The sequence below is a fragment of the Balaenoptera musculus genome, chromosome 9 (assembly GCF_009873245.2).
Source record: "Balaenoptera musculus isolate JJ_BM4_2016_0621 chromosome 9, mBalMus1.pri.v3, whole genome shotgun sequence".
Taxonomy (NCBI): domain Eukaryota; kingdom Metazoa; phylum Chordata; class Mammalia; order Artiodactyla; family Balaenopteridae; genus Balaenoptera; species Balaenoptera musculus.
This window is the reverse complement of record NC_045793.1, coordinates 1676909-1695749: the sequence shown is the minus strand read 5'-3', so window position 1 is coordinate 1695749 and position 18841 is coordinate 1676909. Positions and strand designations below refer to the sequence as shown.

The 18841-nt window shown below is 36.2% G+C and overlaps 1 protein-coding gene across 9 annotated transcripts in view; it reads right to left on the bottom strand.

Annotated features, from left to right (window-relative positions):
- LMBR1 (limb development membrane protein 1) overlaps window positions 1–18841 on the bottom strand; it is a 158462-nt gene that overhangs the window by 106269 nt on the left and 33352 nt on the right. For 6 of the 9 annotated variants that reach the window (XM_036862971.1, XM_036862969.1, XM_036862973.1 and 3 more), the window contains exons 5-6: window positions 5252–5355; window positions 2829–2873 (exon numbers count right to left, since the gene is read on the bottom strand). In XM_036862971.1, coding sequence (XP_036718866.1) covers window positions 2829–2873; window positions 5252–5355 — 149 coding nt within the window. The remainder of the gene's footprint in view (window positions 1–2828; window positions 2874–5251; window positions 5356–18841) is intronic. The other 3 variants (XM_036862976.1, XM_036862972.1, XM_036862977.1) reach the window with 1 other exon arrangement.

Below are 18841 nucleotides of genomic sequence, written 5' to 3'. Positions count from 1 at the left end.
TTTGCTTTTATTATCAAGCACTTCGTTTGAAGTTCTAGGAGTTAACCTCTTAATCCTACAGACCGTGTGCTATGTTCTGGACATCTGGGGGTGTCTGGATGGCTTAGGTAATTGGTCAGGATGTTGCTGTCACTTATGTTAAATGTTATACCATGACTTCAAACCAAAGATAGGCATTAATGTGAGGCACAATATAAAGCTGCTCCCAGAAACATCTTTGGTTCATGAAATAATCTGTCATTGAAGGGTTTTTTTTACTTTCATTAAGTTGCTGAATTTTTTCCTCATGACATTTTTTTTCCTTATGACATTTTAATTCAAAGTAAGATGTTACGATACAATATGAAACAAACACATTCCTAACTCCCATTTAAACCCTAGCCAGAGGTTAGACCGGTTCATTACGCAATCGAAAAACACCTTCTGGCATCACCCCAAATAACCTAGAGGTCCCTCTGAGGCAGAGTGGGGAGAGAGACTCACACAGCTGACCTGAGTGTAACAGGAACAGGAGCGCTGCCAGCCCCAAGACTCTCATACTCTGGTGTGTGACTAAGCAACGGAGATAAAAACTGGAGAAAACATGTCTACCACAAAACAAAAACAAAACCCACCAGACGCAACCTCTTCACCAGAGTTGAAACATAAGATGTAAGCTTGGGTTGGGGTCAGCTTCAAACACACATGAACATATGTAATGCTTGCTACAATATATACGGGTGACAGCCTATAATATAAATAATCTAGATTAAATAAAAATTTAACTGCTAGCAGAATTCCAAGATAAAAGGTACCTTCGTAAGTAGAGAGAAGAAAGGCGATTCAAGGCCCTTAAAAGGACATGGTCAACCCCCCCAGGCCTAAAATGTCCTGTTTGAATTAACATAGTGGTTTAATTAAAAACTAAGTAGAGAATTCTGCTTAATTTGATTTTCAATTCAAGCTCTGCATCCGCCATGGCCAGTGGCCAATTTCCGCATCTCGGCACAATATGCAAGGGGCTGCTTTAAAATCGATTGCCCAGGGGAATCAATGGGAGTTTGGTGGGACCATATGCCATTTAGGGGCTCCACCAGACTTCAACATAGTAAAACAACACCAGGAAGTGGCCAAAGGAAAAAAAAGGAAATTTAACTTAACCATATTACAAGTTTGTCCTTACTCAAATGATTGTGCTGAAATCTACCAATTAGAAGTGTTTTCTAAGCTCTCCTCAATGTTGCCTTGGAAGTAGATATGTCAAATGTAACCAATGAGCAAAGGGTTTTAAAGGGATACACACAAATATATACATGCTTCCCAGCCAGCTGTGTCAAAGATGTCAGCGACCCACCCCCTTCATCAGAGCAGCAGAGTTCCTGACTGTGATACAACCTATAGCTCTGTGGAAAGCGCTACAGATCTCACCAAACACTGTTCAGAACCTGTGCAAGTAAATACCAGATGATCTTATATAACAGAAAGGCATAATACTGCAAGGCTCAAACATATACCTAACACATTTAGACTTAAATATACAATGCTAATAATAACCCTTGCAACTTCCATGTAACTGAAAAAGGTGAATATTGTAAGATAACATGCCATGATTACCCTGATTGTAAAGCTCTCTAAACATTTCTAATAGGATCTACATGCACCTTCTCTTTCTTTTTTTAAATTTTATTGAAGTATACTTGATTTACAGTGTTGTGTTAATTTCTGCTGTACAGCAAAGTGACTCAGTTATACATACATATTCTTTTTCATATTTTTTTCCATCATGGTTTATCCCAGGATATTGAATATAGTTCCCTGTAGATGCACCTTCTCTTTAGGCAGTTTTGATTCTGCTTCAGTACATGCCATTTCAAAATGGGAAAAATAATTTGGAATCTTAAAACTGCCTAAGATAATAATACATGAATAATTAAGAGCTGACTCTATTTAGTTGCTTTCTAATGATCTATCCATATAACACTGATGTTTCCTAGAATACTTATCAGTCAAATGCATGAAGCTCTAGGATAGTGACAATAATACCTAACATTTACTGAGCTAAATCCTGGGCTAAATGCTTTACATGAATAATCACCTCTCATTTAATCCTCCAAATGAAACAGTAAGGTAACTATCATTACTATACCCCTTTTACAGAAAGAAATCCTGAGGTTTAGATGATGTAACTAGCCCAGGCAGTCTGACACTAAAGACAGATTTTCTCACCTTAGTACCTGCAGTCTCTCTTCCATTGGCCCCTCCCTCAGCATAATAGAATTATTCTACCTCTTCTCCTCCAAGCCACAACCCCATCTCCCTCTTTCCTTTAACAGCATTAAAGACAAAACACTTTAATTTGGTTTCTGCAACTCCCATTCATCCCCAAGCTACCAGATTCTAAGAAACGGTAACCATCCTGAGCTCTGCCTTCTCCCCCTCTTTTTAAATCCTTCACTGTGGGGACTTCCCTGGCGGTCCAGTGGTTAAGAGTCTGCACCCCCAATGCAGGGGGCCCGGGTTCGATCCCTGGTCAGGGAACTAGATCCCACATGCCGCAACTAAGACCCGGCACAGCCAAATAAATAAATATATTTTTAAAAAATCCTTCGCAGGGTTTGGGAATTAACTGGATTGGTCATGTCGACTGCACCCTACAATCACTCAACACATCAGTCCCCTTTGAGACCATGAAGTGTAGCTGGTGACCTTGAGGAATTCTGAGGAGGCTGACATAGTCAGAGATGTGCTCAGAAAAGGCATTCTTCTAATCATGTATAAAGAAACTAGAAGTAAACAGTTTAGAGGGAAGAACTGCTGTACAACTGTAGGTGCAAAAGATTTTTACTTACCTTCTCATACCCCTCCTCAAGCTGATTCTCCCCTTTGACCTTAGTCTACAAGGGGGAACAGGAGAACAGTAAATCACTGGGTTCTTGGGTCCGTTGTTTTTAATTCTAGAGATGGTGCTACCTCTGTTCCCACAGATTCAGCCAAGTCCCTTTTCTAGTTGGTTAGTTCACAGGAAAGGAGGGAAATAATTTGGAGACAAAGGGGTTTGTCCATATTGCACACTGCTTTTTAAAATAATTTATTTAACTAATAACTAGATTTTTATGAAAAGCATAAACTAGGGAGCGTACCTTTAATACCAAACATGAAAATATATTTAACACTGAGCTTTACCAGTTGCTTTTGCACTTGATAAGATTACACACGAGACAGAGCTAGGGAGAGGGGAGCGCTGTGCATGTTTAAAGCAAACATCAACATGGCAATTTTAGTGACATATGTTGAAACGCTCTGTTTAACAGAGCCAGGTGCACGACTGATTCAGTATGGTGACATCTCTACCAAACAGTGTCTCGCATTGTGTGGTGCATGTACTCCTTTCCCTAGTGACATATGTTGAAATTCTGACGTGTATTTATCTCTAAATATGCTTAAATAAAACAGTAGATGCAAAAATTCTTTCCAAAAATCCTCTGCCAACTCCCTGTTGTCTACAGCATAAAACCCAGACTATGTGGTAGAGGACTCAGGCCTCCAGGATCTGATCCTGACAAGGGGTCTCTAGCCATTCTCCATTCTACAGCTAAGCATCAGCCAGCCACTCCCTCAATTCAGGCAGAATCCAGGCCTTTGCTCAAGCCTCGAATGCTCACCTGCAAGTCTCAGCTCAAGTGCAGGCTAACCCCTCCCTGAAGCTTCCCCAATTCTCCAGGCAAATCAAGACCTCCCCTCACAGCTGCTCGTTGTGTAAAAGTTCATCCACCACATGCTACTTGTTTTCATCTCTGAGGTCATCCTCTCTTAATCCCTTGAAGGCAAGAACCCTGTCTTTTCACTTCTGTACCCAGCAAGCTCCTTTAACAGCATAGCAATTACCACTTAGTATGTGCCTAGTAAAACTCTGTCAAATGTATGACTGTCCATCAAAAGGCTCTAAAATTCCACAGAAATTGCTTTCTCAGGCGTCTCTGATGACCTTGTTTCTTCTCCATGCTCTTCCTTTTCGACCCCACTCTGATGTCATGTTTTACATTCCACTCTCCTGAGCTCTGTCTGGGCTTCCAGGTAACACCCTGCTTGTTCTCCTACTATCTGACGTCCCCACGCAAAGCCCCGCCTTGCCCCTTCCTCTGCCCTCGCGCTGTGGTCCTCTTCCCCTCCCTCCTCGTCGGTGCCTGGCTGGCTTTAGCTGTGCTCTCCACAGTGCTGACCGGTGAAGAACGTGCACACTCTGGGGAGGTTAGAAGCAAGCCCTGGGTTTTAGTCCTAGTTTTGCAATGGTACATATGTGGTTCTTAGACAATTTAATAACATTAATATCTTTGGATCTCAGTTTCCTCCTTATAAAAGGAGGGTTTGAACTAAATCCCTTTCAGCAGCAAAACTTCCTATCATTCTTCAAGAAATTATGAACAAAGAGTTTTTTAAACTGAAACTATGCAAGTCTTTCCCATTACATGGATGACTTAAATAATTTACATACGTCATTATAAAAAACAAACCTAATATATAAAAGCCAGTTTTCTCAATGTAGGTTTGACCGCCATACCCAACCATCCATTCCGATCTCAGTACATTCACTAAATATGAAACCAACCATCTATCACAATATGAATATGAATAACCGTAACTAAAAATTTGAAAGGTGCAATGTGCCTATAAACTGTAACACCAGAACTCATTTTGTCAAGTTTAAAAGTCACCCCAAAAGTACTAACTACTGAAATCTTCGCATTATATTCCAAGCTTTTATAGCAAACAGCTCCACAAGCTATAAATGGAAATGCTGTTCCCTTCACTTTAAAATGCTCTATTCAAGGACAGAGGGAGTTACTACCATTGACAAGGTCTGGATTAACTGTTTAAGATGCTCTTGCGGACTGTCCTGTTTTGCCCACTTCTCACGCTCCCACATTCACCTAATATCAGTAAGTCACAGGATCCTGGGAATAAGAAAGGAATAATAGCTATTGCGTCAGGTTTATTCATTCTACAAAAGAACACTCCACCAACTTTGCACATAGTATAAAATCATTCAAAGGTCAAAAGATGACTTCCTCCCTGTAGACATGTAAAATAATTCAATATGTAACACTGTGACCATTATTGTAAAAACATTATTAATATTAACAAGACATTATTATTAATTAAACTGCTTACATTCCAGTAAAATGGTTGTTTAAGCCTACTTTTTTCTAGTTCAACATGAATGATATTTATTTCTTCATTGAAGAAATTTAATTCTAAAACATGATTCACTTACCTTTTTCAGGCCAGCAAAACCTTCTGATTCCAGAAAGAAAAAGGCAAAGGGCATCAACACAAATAAACAAAGATTGGAAAAGAGAGAAGCAAGGTTCCACAAACCTGTGAGAAGGATAACAATACAAGAAAGATGAGTTTAGATACTGACAATCTTGTCAAAGAAAATTACTGTGCTAAATTGTAATATCAGTCAAAGCTCTGTACTTTTTAATAGTAAAAATAAACATAAACTTGAATAGAGAGGCCTAAAAAATGACCTAAACTTAGAAATCAGAAAAATAATTACATATTTCTATAAAATTTTTGTAACTTGTACCTATTGGGAAAAGCCAATACAGAAACTAATAATTTTTCCTCATGATCTAAAATAAATTCACTAAACATATGACATATGCAGAGATCCAAAGATACAGCCTCTTCAGACATATTGGCACCTGAATATTTAAATTAGAGCCAGTAGCATTTATCGAGCACTTAATAAATGCCAGATACTCTACTAAACATTTTACATGAATAATCTTGTTTAACTTAAGCCTCATAAAAACCCGAAATGTAATAATTAGCATTTATTGAGCCCTTATGTGCCAAGCGCTATTCTAAGTGATTTACAGATATTATACAAACTCATTTACTCTTCACAGCAATCCCCCAAAATGACAGAGGCTGCTTATATAAAACCTGCCACGGCTGCAGAGCCTGCAAAGTAGCTGCACTAATTCCTGGGATTTTTAAAAACCACTACATCATAGAAGTTTTAGTAAGCAACTCCAAGTGGTAAAGAAAATGTAAGAGGGGCAAGCAAGCTCACATCACCTTTTCCTTTTCTGGCACATTCTGCACTCATAAAATCACAATAAAAAGCAACTTAGATGATAATAAGACTAGATTTTTAAAAATACAGAACTTTAGGTATGTCACTGGGATAATATTTGGACCAACATCTCACTTTGTATAGGTAAAACACTCAACTTTAAAACTGATGGCTACAATCTTCATTAAAATTTATAAAATCAAGAATCAAAGATAAAAATTATGCTAAATATAAATTCAATGTACTACATACAATTATGATCCAATGCTTCTGAAAACAGGCAACTCATGTTCTTTCAACACCCTTATTTACAAGGCACTGTTCCATGCACTGGAGACGTAGTAACAACAGAACACAAACCTCTGCCCTCACAGAGCTTCCTTTCCAGACACATGGAGACTACACACTGAGCTCTCAGGGAACCAAGGAAACTAGTTCTCAACTGCCTTGGTTACAAATTAACATATGTGTTTCATAACTACCCTAAATCCTTTTGGGAACAGCATGGAATACAAACAAAAAGAATGAATGCAGCACTTGCACAGGTTACCTAGAGAGATGTACTTCCTTTAGCAAATAAGGTGATGTAATTAAAAATCAATTTACAGTTTCTTATTCAAAAATCTAGGTATTTAGATTGAATGAATTTTACAATATATATTTATCTCAGCAGGAAATAAAATGTTTTACAAAATATTTTCAAAAACAATGTTTCACATCTCTCAGAGGAAAAACTTTAATTTGTACTTTTAAAAATAAAAAATGTTCTAAAATACTTTTCCACTTCTCAGTCTCTAAAAAAAAAAGATGCTAAACATCTTAACCCTTTTCTTCATTCAAAGGGGTTATAATTACAGCCAATTGCTGTACCGTGTTAATAACCAGGAAGAACACACAGGATGGTGGCCAAATGCACACACGGGACTTTCACACAGACCTGGGTTCGAGCCCCATCTGCACTTCCACGTAACAACACTTCTAAGCCACAGGTTCTTCATCTATACAATGAGGCTGAGGATCATGTCTGTAGGTGGTGCTGAGAATTCAGTGAAATACATGAACAACCATCACCACGCCTGTCACAAAATAAGCACTTAATGACTTTTTGCTTTTAATAACAGTAACATCTCCAGAGGCTACCAACACACAGTGCTAATTAGCCCCTAATTACCAAAGTACCATACTTTCTGAGAAGCCATGTTCACTTTGCAGAAAATCACGACATATATAAAAAGTAAAAATATTAGTTTCTAAAAAATTTGTTGAGTTATAATTGACATAAACCACACACAAATTGTACAGTTTCATAAAATGTGGCAGTTATATCACCATAACCAAGATAATATATCCATCACCCCTAAGTTTCCTCGTACCATCATTTTATAATCAGTGTCTCCTGCCACTCCCTATCCCACCCCATTCTCCATCAGCCGGATTCTACACTTTATAAAAGACTGTATTTTCTAAAATTTTCTGTAAACGGTAAGTGTAGTAGGTACTCCTGTTTTTGTCTGGCTTCTGTCACCTAGCGCGATTCTTCTGAGATTTTTCAACGCTGCGGCAGTATCAGCAGTCTATCCCTTTGTGTCAGATTGAATCCAGCTACTCCGCTGCATCCATCCACAGGCGAACTGCTACCTGGGCTGTGGCTCTCACAACTGAAGCTGTTATGAACACTCACGTTTGAGTCTTCGTATGGACACAGGCTTTCATGTCTTTGGGGTAAGTATGTGGGCATGCAATGTCTGGGTCATATAGTAGGTGTACGTTTAACATTTTAAGAAACTGCCAAAATGTTTTCCAAAGTAGGTGTATAACTTCACATTCCTATCAGCAGAATTCAAATCTCATCCACATTTTGACAAAAAATGGTATGGGCAGTCTTTTCAGCTTCAGCCATTCTAATAGGTGTACAGTGGTATCTCATTACTGCTTTAATTTGCATTTCCCCAATGAATAATGACGTGAACATCTTCTCATGAACTTATTTGCCATCCATTTACATCTTCTTTGCTAAAACGTCTCTTCAAATCTGTTGCCCACTGTTTCATTGGGTTGTCTGTTTACTTACTGAGTATACTTTATATACTCTGAATACAAGTCTCTTATCAGGCATATGATTTACAGATATTTTCTCGCACTTTGTGAATTGTCTTTTCATCCTCTTAACAGTATCTTCCAAAGAACAAAATTCCTTAATGTTGATGAAGTCCAATTTATCAATGTTTTCTTTACGGATCATGCTTTAGCTATCTTACCCAAGAAATTATGGTCTAGTTCAGTGTCAAAGACCTTCTCCTATATTTCCTTCTTACAAGTGTTACAGTTTTAGGATTTACATTTAGATCTACGATTCTTTCAAATTACTTTCTGTATATGGAGCCAGATATGGATTTAAGTTCATTTTTTACCTACGATTATCCAATTGCTCCAGTACCATTTGTTGAAAATAGCCTTTTCCGCCAAATAGCCTTTGCACCTTTGTTAAAAATAAATTTACAATATGTTTGGATATATTCCTGGACTCTCTATTCTATTGAGTTGCTCTATCTATCTTCCTGCTAATGCATACAGCACAGTATCGATTACTATGGCCTTAAAATAATCTTTGAGTTGGGTAGTCAGTCCTCCAATTTTGTTCTCTTTCAAAGTTGTTTTGGCTAATATAAGTCGTTTGAACTCCCATCTAAAATCTTAGATCAGCTTTTCAATTTCTACAAAAAAATCAGCCTGGTATTTTGACTAAGATTGTGTTGAATCTATAGATCAATCTGGGGAGAACTAACATCTTTACAGTACTGTCTTCTAATCTGTGAACACAGCACTTCTCTCCATTTATTACAGTATGCTTTAATTTTCCTCAGCAGTGTTTCCTAGTTTACAGTATACAGGTCTCGCACATCCCTAAGCACTTCATATTTTTGATTCTACTGTATATAAACGGCACTGGTTTTTAAATCAATTTCCAATTATCCATTGCTAGCATACAGAAATGCAATGGAGTTTTATATATTGATCTTGTATCTTTGCAACCTTGCAAAACTCACTTATTAGTTCTAATAGCTTTCCTATAATAGATTCCATCAGAATTTCTATATAGTCATATAATCTGTTAACAGAGACAGTTTTACTTTTTCCTTTCCAATCTCAATGTCCTTTATTCTTTAAAAATCACCAGAACCATGTTGAATAGAAGTGCTAAGAGGGGATCTCAGGAAAAAAAGCATTCAGTCTTTCACTATTAAGTATGATGTTACCTGTAGGGTTTTCATAGATGCTCTTTATTAAGATGAGGGAACTCCCTTTCATGCCTAATTTGCTGAGAGATTTTATCAGGAATGGACATTGAATTTTGTCATATGCTTTTTCTGTGTATATTGTGATGACCATATGAATTTTCTTTTTTAGTATGTGCATATGGTAAATTAAATTCATTGATCTTGTCAAAAGTCATGATGTATTACCCTTTTTATTTATTGTTATATTTGATTTGCTAAAATTTTGTTTAAAATTTATGCATCTATATTCATGAGGGATATTCTTCTATAGTTTTCACGTATGTCTGTCTGGTTTTGGTATCAGGGTAATGCTGGTCTCAGAGTTAGGAAGTATTCCCTCATTTTCAATTTTCTTAAAAAGTCTGTGTAGAATTGGCATTATTTCTTCCTTAAATATTTGGGAGGACTGAAAATGAAGTCTTCTTAGCCTAGAGTTTTGTGAGAATGTTTGCAACATTTCCACAATGTCTGAGAGGGTTTCAGTAGTTTTTGCCTTTCAAGGAATTTTTCCATTTCTCTAAGTTCTTGAATTTATTGGCATAAAGGTGTTCATAATATGCACTAATTATGCTTTTAACAGCTGTAGAATCTGTAGTGATATCACATCTCTCATTCCTGATATTGATAACTGGTATCTTTTTTTTCTGATCAATCTGGCTAAAGCCTTATCAATATTATTGATCCTCTCATTGATTTTCTCTACATTTTGTTTATTTTGTTCATTTCTCCTCTCATCTTTTTTTATTTCCCATCCTCTTACTTTGGGATTCATTTGCTCTCCTTTTTCTAGTTTCTTATGGTGGAAGCTGGAGGAATTAATTTAAGACCTTTTTTTCTTTTCTAAAACAGGTATCTTTGTGCTATAAATTTTGGAATGTTTTATTTTCATTTTCATTGAGTTCAAAGTACTTTCAAATTTCCCTTTTGATTTCTTCTCTGACCTAAGAGTTATTGTGAAGTATGTTATTTAGATACCAAATACTTGAGGGATTTTCTAGATATGCTGCTGTCACTGTCCCATTTAACTTCACTGTTGTTAGGGAGCATATCTTCTATGACTTAAAGTACTGAGACTTGTTTCATGGCACAGAATATGGTTTTCTTGGTAAATGTTCCCAGAGTATTTGAAAAGAATGTGTATTTCACTATTGTTGGGCTGAGTGTTCCATAAATACAAATTAAGCCAAGTTAGTTAAGTGTTAAAAATCCTTAATTTTGTCCTGGCTACTTGTTCTATCAATTATTGAAAAGGGGACAGTGATATGTCTGAATATAATTGTGATTTTGACTATTAATTCTTTCATTTCTGTAAGTTTTTGCTTCATGTATTTAATAGGTATTTAATAAATAGGAATTTTTTAGGTAGGTAATAGGTAACGTTTATTACTATGTTCTTTTGATGAATGAACCCCTTCATCATTATGAAATGATCTTCTTTATGCCTGATAACATTCCTTACCCTTTTCTGATAATAATATACCTATACCATCTTCCTTTTCATTAGAATTAGTATAGTAAATCTTTTTGCTCCTATTGCTGTTAACCTATGTGTGTGTTTACATTTAAAGTGAGTTTCTTATAGGCAGCATATACTTGGCTTTCTTTTTTATTCAATCTGATAATCTCTGCCTTTTAATGGGAATGTTTAGACCACTGATGTTTATTGATATGATCTGGCTGCAGTATATCAATTTGCTCTTTGTCTTCTACTTGCCCCATTGTTCTGTCTTCTCTTTGCCTTCTTTTTCTGTGACCCTCTGGATCAACTATTGTTATGACTCCATTCTAGTTCTTTTGTTTGCTTACTGACTGTATCTCCTCTTTGAGCTACTCTAGGGTTGTTTGGGGTTTATCATATACACCTTTAACTCATCATAATCTGCCTTCAAGAGGTACTACAATACTTCATGCACAGCCTAAGAACCTTACAACAGTCTATTGCCATTTGTTTCCTCCTGCCCTTGCATTATTGTTGTCATGCGCTTTTACTTGCACGTTATAAAACTCACAATTTACTGTTACTATTTTTTATTTAAAGAGCCAATTCTCTTTTAATAATATTTATATGAAATAGAAATACTCTTTTATATTTACCCTCAAATTCGCCACTTCTAGTGATCCTCATTCGGTTTTACAGATCCAGATTTCTATCTTCTACCAATTTGCCTCTGCCTAAAGGATGTCCCTTATTTTTGGTAGTATAGGTCTGTGGTGATGAACTTTCACCTTTTGTATATCTGATACTGCCTTTATTTTGACTTTGTTTTGGAAAAATATTTTCACTGGATATAGAACTAGGTTGGTAGGGCTTTCTTTTTTCGGTACTTTAAAGATGTTGCTACCCTGCCATCTGGCTTGCATTTTTTTCCCACAAGAAATATGCTGGAATTCGCATCATTGCTCCTCTGTACTTTATGTCTTTTTCTCTGCATGCTTTTAAGATTTCTCCGTATCACTGGTTTTGACCAATCTGATGATGTATCTTGGCAGGTCTCCTGTAACTAGGGCTAGTTGAGCTTCTTGGATAAGGGGGTTTACAGTTTTCATCTAATCTTGAAATCTTTCTGCCATCAGTTTTTCAAATATTTTTCTTAACCCTCCGTCTTTTAGGAACATCAATTATACCACTGATGCCCTGGTCAGTTTTTCAGTCATTTTTTTGTTTCTTTTTTAGACTGTTTCCTATTGCTATATCTCAGAGTTCACTAATCTCTTCTGCAAAAATATCTAATTTGCTTTTATCCCATCCAATATATTTTCATGCCAGATATTACAGGTTTCATCTCTAGAAGTTTATTTGGTTCTTTTTTTACATCTTTTATGTCTCAATATGTTCAGTTATGTTCAGTCTTTCCTCCAGCTTCTGGAACGTATGAAATACTTGACAAGAAATGTTTCAATGCTCTTGTCTACTAATTCTGAATCTGTGTCAACTGTAAGTTTTGACTGATTTTTCTCTTCATTATGGGTTGTATTTTCCTGCTTTGTACTCAGCTGAAGTCTCATGGTAGGCAGAGTGAACCCCCAAAGATATCCATGCCTTAATCCCTGGAATTCTTATACAGTATATTAGTGAATATGTTACAAGGTATATTCGTTTTCTGGGGCTTCTGTAACAAATTACCACAAACTGGGTGGCTTCAAACAACAGAAATTTATTCTCTCACAGTTGTGGAGGCTAGAAGTCCAAAACCAAGGTGCCAGCAGGACCATACTCCTTCTGGAGGTTCTAGGGAAGAATGCTTCCTTAGAGGTGGCTGCCTGTAACATTTGGCATTCCTGGGCTTGTAGATTCATCACTCCAATCTCTGCCTTTGTCTTCACATTCTTCCCCTGTGTATGTCTCTGTTTTATCTTCTTATAAGGATACTAGTTATTGGACTAGGGCCCACCCTAATCCATTATGACCTTATTTTACTAATTATATCAGCAAAGATATTGTTTCCAAATAAGGTTACGTTCTGAGGTTCTAAATGGACACGAATTTGGGGAAAACACTTTTCAACCAAATATACATGGCAAAAAAGATGTTGCAGATATAATTAAGGCTATGGACCTTAATAAAGAGAGAGGGGGGAAACCATCTTGGATTAGCCAGGTGGGTACAACCTAACCAAAGGAGCCCTTAAAAGCATAGAATTTTCTCTAAGAGGAGTCAGAGATGCAGCAGAAGGGTAAGACAGGGAGGAACTTGACACAACTTTGCTGGAGGGGGCATCACATGGAAAACCTGAGAAAAGAGGCAGACAGCCTATAGGGCAAAGATTGGCACCTGACTAACAGCTAGCAAGGAAATGGGGGCCTCAGTCTTACAACCACAAAGAACCAAATCCAGCCAACAACCTGAATGAACTTTGAAGCAAATTCTTCCCCACAGCCTCCAATAAAGAAAACAAATCCGTGAAAACCTTAATTTCAGCCCATGAGACCCTAAGCTGAGGGCCTTTTGTTTGCCAAAAAGAGAACATCAGTTTCATAAGATTTTACTAAGGGAAATGTTTAAACTGAGAATATGACAGCCCATTAATTCTACCCATCTGTGTAAAACAAAATGCTTAGTTGAGCTTCTGACCAGTTTGTAAGACACTTAAACAGAACTAACACTTCTACATTTGTTTATATTTTTGTGTACATGTACACCCAAGCCTTACGATACCAAAACATCTTTCAAATACAGAAAGGTTTTAACAAATCCAACTTCAATAAAATATTGAATGTACTCCGTGTACTTAGTGCACAACCAGGGATTCGCACTGTGAAGACGTGGCGGCAGATGTCTAAGTGAGGGGCACTTTATGTCTGACCAGCCTGGGTTTGCATCTATCAGCTATACGTGACCTGGAAAAGGGACTTCAACTCTGTCGTCCTGTTTCCTCATGTATAAAATGGGCTAAAACATAACTCATAGATCACGTGTGAACAGCAGAAGAGAAATAACATACCCAAATGTTAAATTAATGTCAGTGCCTCTCCCCGCCCTGTCTCAACATAATGCAAATGGTCCAAAACCCTGTAAAACTCCAATGCACATCAGCAATCAGACCAGATAGACAAAAAAGTGATATGAGCTACAGCTAAAATCAGGTCTCAGCCCTTTCCTTAAAGAATGATTCTCATTAATTACACCAAAAAAAACTTACATAACAACAATCTGTATACTTATATGACATGAAAAATATATGAGGGCTTCCCTGGTGGCGCAGTGGTTGAGAATCTGCCTGCCAGTGCAGGGGACACGGGTTCGAGCCCTGGTCTGGGAAGATCCCACATGCCACGGAGCAACTGGGCCCGTGAGCCACAACTACTGAGCCTGCGCGTCTGGAGCCTGTGCTCCGCAACAAGAGAGGCCACGATAGTGAGAGGACCGCGCACCGCGATGAAGAGTGGCCCCCGCTTGCCGCAACTAGAGAAAGCCCTCGCACAGAAACGAAGACCCAACACAGCCAAAAATAAATAAATAAATAAATAAATAAATGTATTTTAAAAAAAATATATATATATATGAAAACAACAATGACAAAAAATAGGCACAGAAAATAAATTGCAAAGAAATATACCAAATTATTAACAGTGTGAATGTAGTGGAATTATGGATGATTTTTTCTTCCCACTGGCCTACATATTATAAGTTTTCTATAAGGAGCACATAAAGACACAAATTTAAACTCCTTTGTGAAACTCAAAATCCTTCACCTCACTATGCCATATAACTTCCCCACAAAATGCCTAAGAAAGGGCAGAGAATGGCAAAGCTTAATTGAGGTGGAGATGCTAGCTGGGTCCCTCATCAGCCACAGATCTCAGCCTATTTATTTTCTAGCCTCACTAAGCACAATTCATATTCTACCCTCTGCAAAATCAAGAATTATCACGTGGCAGGAGGCTTCAAAGATTGCCCTCAAATAGTTGCAACCATGAATATAAACCCTTGAATGCTTCATTATAATTTTATAATTGGAGGAAAAAAATTTACTTAGGTTTTGTAATTTGAAACAATCAATTATCATCTATGGTAAAAAACAGACTTTCTTATTGTTATTGTGCTCTAAATATACATACTTCCAGAATTTATCTTTCTAATCATATGTGTGTCCCTTTCATGTAGTGAAAAATACAAATTCAAATTCTTCTCTGGAAATCAAAAGTTAAAAAACAAAAGTCTGCCTTAGGCAAAAGATCACAAATCAGTAAACGTATCTATTCTGACTAACCAACATACTTAAAATGAAGATAGTTATGAAAATTTATATAAAGAAATCTTTATCAACAGATATTATCAAGCAGCGATCTGCTGAACAAGTGAAGAAAATGATCAGGATGATCACAAAGATTCTGAATAACAACTCATTTAAGTTTGCAATGAAATTACATACCTTCTTTTATGTACTGAACTTTATATATAATACATACAATTTAAAATTTTTTTTTGATTTTCCCCACTTCCCTTTTTCCAGGAGATTCAACATTACTGCTGGTGGTCTTATCAACCACAATTGCAAAAAGAGATATAACCTCCACCATATTTACTTTTGCAAGAAAAATTCACTTAACACAAAGAATTTGAGAGTTAACATGCTACGTAACAGTATAATCATCTATGTAAATAACCAGCTTTTTTTCAAAGTCTAAATAATTCAATGCAAAAAATTAAGTTTTATTAGCCAGAATATATGTGAAAGCTTCAGACTCAGCTTATGCTAATTTAATTATCAAATTTGCAACATATAATAAAGTTAAAGTTACTATGAGAAGAACATTTAATATATAGAAAAATAATAAAGCTACTGTACACGCCTAAGTTGCCATTTTATTCTTGGAAACTGTGTAAAACTTAGTAAGTTCCCAGCATTTTGCAAACATACATCAGACATACACACATAAATATCCCTTAAGAATATTCTACAATTTTGATAAAACATTCCAAAATTAAAAATTAGAGCTAATACACATAAATACATACTACCACCACTTTTATTGTATTATATATTATTACATATTAATTTGTAAAATAAAAAGGAATGTTAGTTAAATTTCCCTACTTCAGAAAGCTAAAATTATGTGCTCTCCGACATGGTAGTAGAACCCTAAAAATTCAGAAACCTTGTAGTTTATCTAAATCTGTTTCAATGACAATCTTTTTGAAAGATATTCAATGTCTATCCCCAAAAGAGGTATGTAAACTTAAAAGTTATTTAATAATCCCAGAATAATTAGTCTAAAACCCAAGCAAACCAAACTGAATTGCCAGATCACCAATGGATGCATTACCTTCTAGCTCCATCTGCTGGAGTCACAAAATATTTCAATACAATATACAACACTATGAAGCAAATAATCTATCACTTTTTAATCACACAGACAAAAAACTTCATGAACTTAAATAAGAAAATTAATCCAAGTTCAGCCATATTTAATAATTTCCAAAATAACAAAACTAAGTTAAAACCAATATTTCACTGGAATTAAGGATCTAATCCAATTGTCAAAAAGTGACATATAATAAAAAAAAATGCTATGAAGAAAGCATAAGCTCTAAAGGAAAGACTGCAAGTTTGCTTTTGAATAGTGAGTATTGTGAGAACTTCAGAATTAAAATAGCTTTTGCTTATGCACTTAGAAGGGAAAAAAACCAAAAAGAACGATTTTAGCAATAAGCTATTAAACTTTTTAAGTTTTTTCTTATAACAAAAAAGCAATACACATCTACTATAGAAATATTATACAAGGCAAGCACCAAAACAAACTTCATTTATAAATATAAATTTTTTATATCATATAATCCCACCACCCAGAGAAAAACATTTTTTTCGACATCTTTCTATATCAACAAATACTCATCTACATCATCATCATCTATAATGGTCAAAAAAGCATTCCACTGTTTGGATCTACCAAAATTTAATTAAGCAAATTTCCTACTTAGACTGTTTTTTATTTTTACTATTATAAACAATAAATATGCAGTAACTATAGTGATGCACATTATAACAAATCACTGAACTATTGAGACCAATTAACTAGAAATCGTTAGTAACATTTAATTAACAGTGGTACCTTAAAATATGGTAAGAACTGACTTTTGATTAATATTTATACATGAGTAAACATAATACTTATTTTTCATTTTTTTAAGTTTAATTGCTTATAATCTAAAAGTCTGAATTTTCTGACCTTCTGTGGGACTTGAAAATGTATACAACAAAGATGGATTTTGTACTGTTCCTTCATCATGTCCAAAACAGCATATTGGCTATTCATGTTGACAAATCAAAATAAAGCACACATACCTTGCAAAGTCAAGTCAGATTCACTGCGGTTATCTTTTAACAGGCTGAATCTTAAAACGGGCAATCATGTTCTAAACGTGTGTCTCTGTCTGGTCACAAGTGAGTATGGACAGCTTAGCAAAAACTGGGCCCCACTGAGAGAAAATACCTCAAAAACTGAAGAATTATTTCCTTATTTTATTTAAGGCTACAACTTAATTACATCCCAAGATGTATCGATGTTTGATTTTTATATTAATTTTAAACTCACATACATAAAATTACCACTTTAAAACGAATAATTCAGTGGCATTAGTGCATTCGCAATGTCATGCAACCACTACCTTTATCTAGTTCCAGAACATTCTCATCACTCAAAAAGGAAAACCCACTAAGCAGGTGAATCATGATTTTTTGATTTATGGAACTGAAGAGTTTCGTATTTTTCTACTAATTTTTTTTAACAGTAGTCAAGATACAGAAAGTGAATACAAAGAGATACTTTCTTTTTTCTGTCCATTTTTTATGCTTTTTCTATTTTAATTCTAATAATAAATTATAATTATAATAATAAAAATAACAATACAAATTTTAGCCATCATTTTAATTTGCCATATCTGCCCCTTTTGTATCATCCTATAATAAACTATATTATTATTTATTAATGTAATTTATTAATTCTAGCCCAGAGAAGTGAAGTGGCATTCCAAGGTAATATAGTTAGCACATAACATTTCAAACACATGTCCAAGATCCAAACGCTGTACTTAAGCCAAACTGAATATATTGACACATACCAAAGCATTATTGGCATATTGGCACATATTTTAGCCTCTAATCCTCATGTGATTCACACATTAACGGCACAATCGTTCCATATTGATAATTTTTAGAATAAGCCATTAAATTTCTTTTCAAATTAAGTCTAGTTTTACCAAAGTATTCCTAATGATACAATTAATAACTATTACTCATCCAATCAATGAACTGTTATTGAACATTTTCAGTGTGCAAGAACTGGGACAGGTGCCTCATGGGAGATGAAGAGAATTTAAGACATGTTCCCAGTCCTCAAAGACTTCAGCACAAATTCACAAAACATTTCTGGCTCTGAACTGACACTATCTCCAGGGGACCCAAAACATCACCCCAGTCAGAGCAGGGGCTTGTGGAGGTCAGGTGGTCAGGAGAGTTTCAGCTCAGGTCTCACACGTCTCACAGTGGGTCCCTGAACCTGTTGTGCGGTTCTTTCCCCAGCTCTGGAATGCACAATTGGAATGGATACGCTCAAAAGCAGGCAGAATCCCCACAATGGTTCCCTGACCTGTGGAGAAAGGGCTATTATAGTGAGAAAGGCCAAACAGAGGCCACTAGAACTGCCTCTAACTAGGAAAATAGTAACCCAAAAGAAACCCCACATTCCTGAAGGTAATGCAGGGATTAGCGCAGCCATCAAGGACCTGAAAGATGAGGGGTAGTGAGTCCCACATCCCCAAGAAAGACGGATCTCGGAGAATGACACTAGATTCTCGTAAGCTTAACCAGGTGGTGACTCTAATTGTAGCTGCCGTAGCAGACTTGGTTTCGTTGCTAGGGTAAACGAACACATCTCCTGGTACCTGGTGTGCGGCTACTGATGGGACAAATGCTTTTTTCTCCATCCCTGCCCATAAGGCCCACCAGAAGCACTTTGCTTCCAGCTGGCAAGGCAAGCAATACACCCTCACTGTCCT